At 50.1% G+C, this 10,295-nt stretch overlaps 1 protein-coding gene across 1 annotated transcript in view; it reads right to left on the bottom strand.

Moving 5' to 3' along the window:
- FZD2 (frizzled class receptor 2) overlaps positions 1-4,086 on the bottom strand; it is a 6,762-nt gene extending 2,676 nt beyond the window's left edge. Inside the window, exon 1 of the mRNA XM_077747783.1 lies at positions 4,057-4,086. Within this exon, the coding sequence (XP_077603909.1) occupies positions 4,057-4,086 (30 nt within the window). The remainder of the gene's footprint in view (positions 1-4,056) is intronic.
- Between the last annotated feature and the right edge of the window lie 6,209 nt (positions 4,087-10,295).

The following is a 10,295-nucleotide window of genomic DNA, read 5'->3' as shown; positions in this document are numbered from 1 at the left end:
CTAATCTAGAAAAGGGTTGCTTTAACAACAAAACAACAACAACAAGTTTGAGAGGAAAAAAAGAAGAAAGAGGCAGGAGAAAAAAAAAATTCTAAGTAGAGAATACATACAACAGATCCAGATCTAACAGGATTCTTTCTTTTTTTTTTTCTGGATTGAATGATAAACAGATTTTCAAGTTCTTTCACAAAGTAAAAATGTTCCTTATTGTACCCTTGAAAAGTTGCCTTTTCACTACTTTAGGAAGAGTATTTTCCTTCANAGTGGACACCCCAGAGCATCGCTAGAGCTGAGACCAAGCCTCCAAGCCGAGCAGTGAGCACAAAAATGAGTTAAGACAGGTTCCTCCTCTGCACTCAGGAAGCTCACCATCTGATAGGAAATTGAGAGTAAATCTCCAATAGAAATGCAGCATCTTCAATTTCCTTCCATGACAAACTTGTTCTCCTGCCCTAGGGCCAGTTTTGAGTAGCAGTTATCCCTTCGCCAGCTGCCCCCACAGAGGGGGGAGCCGGAGGTGGAAAAAAGAAATAATAGACATCCTTTCACTCACTCAGAAAACCGGTCATCCCTTCAACACACTTTTAGCGAATCTTCTTCTAGTTTCAAACCACTGTGGTAGGTGCTGCAGGCAATACAGAGAAAATGGCAGCAGCCCTTTGCCCTTCAAGAATTTATGATGTCCCGGAAGAAGACCTTACATGTATCTAGCATGTTTCCATGAAATAAGAAATTGCGATGATTCGTGAATACTCTTGCCTTTCATATGAGGGTCTGGAGTGTGAACGGAATCTATACCTTCAGATTTCAGGTCTACCCACAGCGCTTTCCTGTCTGTCCACAGAGAATATCACTTATCCCTATGCATAAGTATCCATATCACTTACCACATGCAAAGGTTTCCACAAAACTACCTTTCAACTACAGGAGATTTGCAACTAAAGGAAATTAATAGATTCTCTCAGTTTAAACATGATGATAATGGTGTCATTTGATAGATATAGCACTTAGTTCTGATTTTTTTTATTAGCTTGAGTGTTGACCTGGACCTGATCCCTAACTCAGATAGTCATTTCACTTTTTTGAACCTTAGTTTCCCCATTTGCAAAGTGGGAATGAGCCAGCAGATTTTTAAAACAGGAGACTACACATCCAAAGCAATTTCAGAATGACAAGAATATATTTTGTAATCTTTTAAAAAAAANGGAAGTTGGACACTCAACTGACTGAGCCACCCAGGCGCCCCTACATTTTGTAATCATAAAGAACCTTGCAAAACAAGAAGTTACATGAATTAAAATTTATTCAGCAAACCTCCGTGGATACACAGGATAACTGCTACCATGTATTGAGCTCCTTGTGGGCACTGCGCAGACATCATGTGTATCCCTACAAAGTAGGTATTGCATTCTTTTTGTGGATGAAGAATCTACAATTAAAAATAAAATAATTGGGGCGCCTGGGTGGCTCAGTCGGTTAAGGGTCCGACTTCAGCTCAGGTCACGATCTCATGGTTCATGGGTTCGAGCCCTGCGTGAGTCTCTGGGCTGAAGGCTCAGAGCCTGGGGCCCGCTCCAGATTCTGTGTCTCCCTCTCTCTTTGCCCTTTCCGCACTTGTGCTTTGTCTCTCTCTCTCAAAAATAAATAAACATTAAAAATTTTTAATGATTAAATAATAAAATAAAATAACTAATTAATGAAAGATGAAGACTCTGACCTTACGTGAGATTTGACAGTTTTCTCAAGGTCACGCAGTAAGTGTCAGAGCTGAGATTTAAACCCACAGCTTCCTGGCTCTTAAAGCTGGGTTGTGTCTCCTGCACAATACAGCCCCTAACATACATAAGAACTGTGTGCTTTGATGCACTTAACTATGTATTAAAAACCACAACAGGGGCACCTGGGTGGCTCAGCCGGTTAAGCATCCAACTTCAGCTCAGGTCATGATCTCGCGGTTCGTGGGTTCAAGCCCCGCATCGGGTTCTGTGCTGACAGCTCAGAGCCTGGAGCCTGTTTCGGATTCTGGGTCTCCTTCTCTCTCTGCCCCTCCCTTGTTCACTCTCCCTCTGTCTCAAAAATAAAAATAAACATTAAAAAAAATTTTTTTAAAAACCCACAACAACAGTTGTGTATTGGTTACCNACCGCGAGATCATGACCTAAGCGAAAGTCGGAAAGTCGGACACTCAACCGACTAAGCCACCCAGGCGCCCCTATCACATAGTCTCTTAAATGGATGTAAATTTGCCACAGGATTCAGTGCTATGGAGGGAAAGTCTATGCTGAGATAGCACAATGGAGGAGGGAATCTGAGTTGGGGAGGGCGGTGGAGGACTGCGGAGTTGTGGGGAGGAGTAAAATACGATGACGTAAAGAGAGCCCAGATCTGCAGGGCCTTGCAGACCATACGTAAGGTGCTAGGTGTAGAAATATCAACCCACCATCTCAAGGCAGGGATAGACGTTCCAGACAGAGGGAATGGCGCGTCCAAGTGTGTGGTGGATGGAATGGGCAGGGACACAGTATGCACCTATTTCGGCTCCGTTAGAGCCCTGTGTGCATCTGGGAGAGTGACAGCAAGGGAGATAAGCAGGGGCCTTAGATACTGTGCACCCCATCTGGACCCCTGCCGATGGAGGTACACTGAAGTGTGGGGAAGAGAAATAGTCACACTTAAGCTTTCCATAGTGCATTTGGGCAGCTGTGGGCAAATGACTTGGCTGAGTCAGAGATGCCAGTTAGGAATAGACTGCGGAGTCCAGGCAAGAGACGGTGAGGGCATCAGTTGGACTGAAGCAGTGTAGTTGGAGAGAAGAGAGTAAGGGAGGAGGCCAGGCAAGGTTTCTGACCTAGATGCCCTGATGTCATTAAGGAAATGCAGGGACCGGGTGGATAATGAGCACAGTCGAGCCAGTCCAAGCTGATGGTCCAACGGAAGGTGTCCAGAACACGGGTGGATATTCTAAGCCAGGGCCCAAGAGGGAGCTCTGGGCTAGATTTAGATCTGGTGACTGTAGCCTACGATTGTAGCTATGAGAGTAGTTGAGCCCATCTAGGGGAGGCAGATTGGATGGAGAGACCAACACTTTGGAGATGCCAATGTTGAGGACCATGGGCTGAGGAGGAGGGAGACTGAGGAGCGGTGGGTCCCGAAGAGAGATTCCAGCCAACATGTGAATGTCACAGAGTTGTTTCTTCTGAGCCTGAGAGCCTCAAGTCAGAGTTTTTGTGTACCTTGTTTCCGTCGTGACACTGAAATGAGGTAGAGCATGGCACTAACCTGCCCCGAAGCTAGGCTGCAAGCTTGAAAAATAATAGCGATTGTTTTTAATTCAACCAATTATAGAGCACCTACTATATGCAAAGCAACGTCTGTAGAGACCTCGGCTCCAGCTTTGGGAAACTTAGAGTCTAGGGGGCAACAGTCTGCCATCCGTTGCAGAGCGGGGCTGCTGTTCAGCGCTGAGGAACATTCTGGTTGGTCTTGGGCTCCTCCTGTAGGCTGGGACCCTAAGCGTGTGTCCCCAGTGCAAGTGCCAGTGCCACGTCCCCAAATCTTGAGGCACTGCTGTCAGTCTGCCGTCAGTCGTGCCTCCACTTACAAATCCGATATCTGGGGTAATTGTTGAGTGCTCCCCGTGTAATGACTCTGTGCTCCCGCTTCGTGGGATGGTCTGCTAGAGCAGAAAGCTCAGCCTGACAGGAGAACAGAGCAAAGAGCCGGTGGAAAGGAAAGAAACCTGGACAGCGGCTTGGCTCCAGCCCACACCTGCTGAGTGACCTTGGGCAAGTCACCTTTCTCCCTTAGCTGCAGCTCCCTCCTCTGTATAAGGGGATCATAAAAACATTCCTTGACTTTACCTCTGGGCCACACATAGGGAGCTGTGGGACTCATATGCTTGGGTCATGGGAACTGCCCTGGCTTGCACGGCTTGTGTGTTACGGAGAAGTGAAAGCCAGCTGGGCAGCAATAGCCGACACACCTCAGAGACAGCGCAGGGAACTTCTCTCAGCTAAGGAAACCTGAGGGGCTCCACTCAGGGCTCCCCATTCTTACCCCAAAATCCTCTTGTCTCTGGCCTTTCATTTTGCCAAGGGAGAGAGTCAAGGTAATTGCATGGAATCCTGTCTGCTCGCTTCTTTCGCGTTAGAATCCCTGCCTTCCAGAGAAATCATCTTTTCCTTGTTTCCTCAATCCTGGGTCAGTATTCTTTCCCTCCTGAAGGGAGGTCCCTCCCTCTGCCCTGAGGTCCCTCCACCCCAAAGGGTAAGGGGGGTGTGTCCGTTTAGGAGGGAAGGGCTGAGGAAAAGACCACAAGTTTAGATACTTTGAATCCTCAAAGGTTTTATTCTCCAAGCAAAAATACTCCAGATGGGGAAAGCAGGTTTGAGCTGTCAGATAATCTACTTGCCCCCCCTCCCCCCCAACCCATGAGGCGTCTGTCTCTGTTGTGTAAGAATCTTCCTTTCTTCCTCTCTCCCAGAGTCTGGCCACCAAGACCTAGACTTCACCTTCATGTGAGATGTCAGATTTCCTCTTTCAGAACTTTGTTCTCCATTTAGCTCTCAGGGAACCAGGCCCTTAGAAAAGGGCCACAGAAAAATCAGGCCTCGGACTCCCAGAGCCCCCAATTCCTGCCCACTTGAAAGTCCCCTTTGGTGTACTTCACCCCACCCCATGCCATTTCCAAGGCTGGCCCCTGGTTCAGGGGACCGGGACCGGGGACCGAGCAGGAGGGGGATACAGCAGAGGGCAGCTGCTGTGCCCTTTATCTCTCTAGCACCCTTCCCCAAAGTCTCTGGATGGCAAAATGGGCCATAAAAGGATTAAGCAGATATAACAGATGATCTATTAATTAAGGACTTTAATTAGCCCAGGCCTAGGCCAAGCAAGAGCAAGGTGCCAGCTGCTCAGAGCAGACAGGGGGGCTGGGGGGGGGGAGGGCGCGGCAGAACAAAGCTGAAAAATCAGTGCCAAGTTTAGTTAGAGAGGTTCTTGGGGGGAGACTGCCTTCTCGGTCCAGGAAATAAGCGAAATTAGTGTCTCTGGGAATGGATGAGTCAGATATTTTGTCTCCTGGAACCTTCTAGAACCTAATGCCAAAAGGAGAGGGATGGGAGTGCCTGAATCACAGCCCTGTAGATGTGGAGGAGTCATGGGGTGATGGGGGTGGCGATGCTCACTTGGGGACCAAGATAGGTTTGTTTCCCGGGTGGGGTTCCCTCTTGTTCCCACAGAGCACGTCTCTGTCTCTGTTACCGGCTGCACCCCGTGTCCTAACCTGGGCTTTCTTTTCCCTCTCATTCTTCCTTTTCCCTCTCCCTTGCCCCCTTCCCTTCTCCCAGAATTTCTCTCATTTTCCTCCAGGCTGGGCCACCTCTCCCCCTCCCCCCTCTCTTTCCTGTAACTTAAGCTGTAGTTGGGAGTTGGAGGAGCTGGGCTGGTTTGAAAGGAGGCCCCACTGCTTTTCAGGGAGGAATTGAAACCGTGGAGCTGGGGGTGAGGGGGTGAGGGGAGGCAGAGGGGGAGGGGAAGCTTGAGAAATCAAAGCGGCTGCAGCTCCATCTGGGAAACCAACGTTGATTTACTAGCAAGGACCTGGCTCTCTAACACCCCCTCTTTCCCTGGACTTTGCTTTGTGGTGATAAGTGGGGGCTGGAGGGCCCACTCCCTACTCCCCCCCACCCCCCCGCCTGAGAGCCAGCTCTTCTCCTAGGAGAACCCGTCCAAAGAGGAAAGCCCTGGGGACCCTGGCTAAGTAGGACTGTGGAAGTTTCTCAAGGGGGCCCTGCGTGTCAGGAGCTGGGTATGGAAGGGTACCCCTGGGAAGGAAGGAAGAACTATCCTCAACTCGGGCTGCCGAGCCCCGCAGACCTGGCCTGGCTCTGGCTTGAAGTGACACCCTCCCCAGAAATGGGGCGCCAGGCTGGGGGTGCTGCCAGGGGAAGGCCAGGTCTTCTTCAGGTCTGTGGCCTTGCCCTCTGAACTGGGGGGGCTGGGGGCTGGGAGTGGAGAGTAAGAACCAGGAAAAGAAAATGAGAAAGAAAAGGAAAATCTATTTTAATAGACTGTTTTGTGTTGAAATTCAGTGTGGGTTATCCATAACTACAGCACTGGCTTGGAGTGGGGACTCGAGGCCATTCTGGATGGCACTGCCACTCTCTCCTCCCCCTCCTGTCCCCTGTTTCTGTTTCACCTTGCTCCTTATCTATGAAATCCTTGAACTTCCCCAGGGGTTAAGACACCTCTGCCATCAAAATAAGGTCCCAAAGGTCCTGAACACCGGTCCCAGGGGCAGCAGAGAGAACACAGTGAGTCACAGCTCCAAGAAATGCTTGCGCTTGTCCCTGACTGACCACCTCATCTTCCTGGTTGGTTTTTTTTTTTTCTGGGAAGGGGGGTGTGTGTGCGTTAAATCCCTAGACTCCTGGGTTCCAGCAAAGCTCCCTCCCCCCTGTACTCACGCTGCCCTGGTATTTTTCAGGGTTCAGGCATCCAGTCTTTAGAACTAGCTCTCAGGAAGGAGAGGAAGGAGCTAACTTGGCTAGTTGTGCCCCTGACACCTGGAACTTTTCCAGAGCTCACTGTACTATGTGGACAGGCCCCCTCAGGGCTCCTGTCCCAGGACAATGTTCCTGAAAGCCTAGGGTCCACATGCATCCGAATCACGGAAGAAGAGGCACTGGGGCAGGATTTGCCTATGAGAAATACAGAGTCCTGGGTCCTGCCAAAGATCAGAATGATAATCCCCAAGTGATTCTTATGCACACTCCCAAAGGAGAAAGAGCTTTCTGCTTCCTCGCAGCTAGAGGTCTGGATGCAAAGTACATTCATGCGCCCGGGACTCTGAAGTTGGGAGATGAGACCGAGTTCTTGTTGCTCTGCTATTTCTGCCGGCAGCCAAGGTCCTGGAGATGGGGCTTTCCTGCGGCAGCGCCCAGTGTTCATGACCGGGATGGTGGTCGAAGCCTGGACCGATTCCTGTAGAGCTTCAGGGTCGCATCCATGGCCTTAATTCTAGTGGCAGCCTCTTCATTCTCCCTCCCTGACTGTGGCTCTCACTGGACCATCGTTTCTGTGGCTTCATTATAAAGTCCCGCTCTTCCAGTCCGTCTAACAATGTTGCGAGCACCCAGTTCCCTGTGGCCTGCTTGGATCGCCAAAACAAAATGCCACGGAACAGATAGGCTTCAACAACAGAAATGGATTAAGTCTTGGTTCTGGAGGTTCCGGATCGGGATCTCACATGGGTGCGTTCTGAGGAGGTCTCTCCTCTGGCCTGCAGATGGCTGTTTTCTTCCTGTGTTCACAGGACCTTTCTCTGAATTTTATCTTAATTGCCTCCTGAAAGCTCTGTCTCTAAATAAATTCACATTGAGGGTTAGGGCATCAACATACGAATGAGGGGGATTCAATTCATTTCATAGCACCTTCTACATAAAGGTGCCAGGGTTGCTCAGTTGGTTGAGCGTCTTGATGGGTTTTTGGGGTGATGATGGGGGCGTCTGGTGCCGATGGCCAAGAAAGAATTCTTGAGAGCGTCTTTGGTGCAAAAAGGTGACTTTATGAAGGCACGGGGACAGGACCCGTGGGCAGAAGGAGCTGCACTGGGGTTGTGAAGGGGTAACTCATCATATGCCCTCAGGTTGTAAGCTTAGGTCCCTCAAGGTTAGGGACACCCTCCCCTGCTCACGCTGTCTCCCTTTCTGTCTCCTAGAAATAAAAAAAAAAAACAAAAACAAAACAAAACAAAAAAACCTCCCGCCATTTAGTCTCAGTCATGAGACCCTTCAGATGTATTATCAGGGGCCATAACCTTGGAGTAGGATCGCTGGCATGTATCTTGGGAGAGTTGAGATAAAGGAAGTGTCCAAAGGAATTTTATATGTTAAAGTAGACTCACAGGATCTGGGGCGGGGGGGAGGGACAGGATAATGTTAAGCCAAAATTCCCTTTTTGCCCGTAGCGAAGTGTCATCATCGAGGCAGCTGAGCTCCTAGAGGGAGGTCTCTCTAGGTTTCAAGGACTTGCCAATGGGCTGTAGGCAGTAAGGGAATTTAATTTTTCAATTGCCTTGTTCCCCACATCACCGTGGCCAGCACTTAAGCCCCCTTACATCTCGATAACGGTGATATTGGGGCTCTAGAAAGCGAGTCTGTAGGTTTCTGGCGATTAGGCGCTGGATAAGATTGCCTTTTCCTTGCAGTTTATGAAGTTCTCCGTAAACTGAAGGAGATTCATGTCCTGCATGGCTGTGATTGCTGTCAAGTCAACCATTTGCTGTCTTTCCTTCCCCCTGTGCTTGGGCAGCCGGAGTGTCCCAGGAATATCACACATGTCCCACGGGGTGGGGGGTGGGGGGCTGGTGTCATCAGCCTGTACGTTGCCCTCAGCTTGCTCCGTGCTCTTGCTGTCATTCTGACTCTTGATTTCAGCTCAGGTCACGATCTCACGGTTCATGAGATCCAGCCCCACTTCGGGCTTTGCGCTGACTGGGCAGAGCTTGCTTTGGATTCTCTGTCTCCCCCCCTCTCTCTCTGCCCCTCCCCTACTCGTTCTCTCTCTCCCTCTCTCTCTCTCTCTCAAAAATAAATACACATTAAAAAAAGAAAAGAAAAGAAACCCTCCTAGAATGATCTTTGTTTCTTGCACCAAATCCTGACTTCACCTATGAACTGGACAGAATACTTAGTACTTTCATATCCTACTTCTCGGTGAGTGCTTATCTTGAGGCATTTAGCACCTGGTATGTCTAACTACCCCCAACTCTCAACAAGTCTCTTGAGGGCAGAGGCTGTGCCTTAGTTTTCGTGCCTACCCTAGTGCGTACAATAGCTGGTATTAGAGTAGGTGCTCGGTAAACCTTGGTTAAGTGAATCAACGCCCTCTCTAAATAGGACAGGGACTGCGGAACTCCTTGAGGTGGGCAGTCGAAAGATCCACGCCTCCTGCCTGTCCATGCTGTTTTATATCCTGGAAGAGAATGTCAACCAGGTCACCCAGAGAGGCCTGAACACAGGCACCCAAGACAGACCACTCATGGGGCAGCAGGCTGGGGCCAAGCACTGGACTCCCCAGGCAGAGAGAGAAGGGTTAAGTCTCAGCTCTCTACTTCATCACTACCTTCCCTGGACAGGTCACTCAAGCTTTCTGAAGCCCAGACTCTTCATCTAAAAGGGAGGGATGTGAATCTGCTCTCTCAGAGGGTTGGGAGGACCAGATGAAGTCATAAGTGAGCAGTAACTTCACTTAATGGACTCTCAATACAAGGCTTTATTTATTAAAAAAATTTTAAATGTTTTATTTATTTCTGAGAGACAGAGCGAGCAGGGGAGGGTCAGAGAGAGAGGGAGATACAGAATCTGAAACAGGCTCCAGTCTCTGAGCGGGCTGTCAGCACAAAGCCCGACGCGGGGCTCGAACCCACGAGCCGTGAGATCATGACCTGAGCTGAAGTCGGACGCCCAGCCAACTGAGCCAACAGGTGCCCCTCAATACAAGTCTTTAGTATTATTTTCCTCCTCTCCCTAGAGGAGGTAGAGGCAGCCAGGAGGAGGAAATCGGGGCAGGTGTCAGACTTCTAAGACCTGAGGGGTTCGAGATGCTTCCCCCATGGCTGGGTCACTCTGAGTAACCCGTGATGAATTCCATGGCCTAAGATCTGGCAGTATGGAGGGACACTAATGCTAGATTCAAAGAAAAATCTGCAGGAGACTTCTGTTTGGGGGACAGAGTGACAAGTCCTCTTTGAGGCTGGTACTGACCCAGTCCCTCCCCAGGCATCCCTCTTTTGAAACCCTCCCCAGGTCATCCGGAGGGTGAGCACCCCAAAAGGCAAGAAACTCCTAATGAGAAGCAAAGAAAGAGATCAGGCCTCAGCTGAGCTCTCCTCGGAATATCTCCTTTTGTCGGGAGGGGCACTAACGTGGAGGCAGCTTGAGCGGGGTGGGGGGGGACCCCAAGGATGGAACTGGGAAGGGAGGGGCCTACCTTGTGGATGGGGGTCAATGGGAGGAGACGCAAACACTTCCCTCCTCTCTCCAGGAAGCTTCCCTTCCCTGCAGCTGGTGCCCCAAGGATTCACCGCTCCACCCCAGGCCCTTCCCTTAGAGAGAGCCTGCTGAGCCTGGAATGAGAAGAATCTGAACTACAAACAGACCTCCCAGAGGCACCCCCAACTCTCCCCTAACCACTCCAAGCCTGCAGAAGCCTGGCTTCCTTGAGTGGGAGGCCGACTGAGAAGCAGGGCTGGGGTTTGGGCAACAGGGGAGGGGCTGAGGTGGTGGTGGGGGGGG

The sequence above is a fragment of the Crocuta crocuta genome, unplaced genomic scaffold (genome assembly GCF_008692635.1).
Source record: "Crocuta crocuta isolate KB4526 unplaced genomic scaffold, BGI_CrCroc_1.0 scaffold289, whole genome shotgun sequence".
Classification (NCBI taxonomy): Eukaryota; Metazoa; Chordata; class Mammalia; order Carnivora; family Hyaenidae; genus Crocuta; species Crocuta crocuta.
Note: the sequence above shows the minus strand (reverse complement) of the source record. Positions and strands in the feature narration are given on the sequence as shown.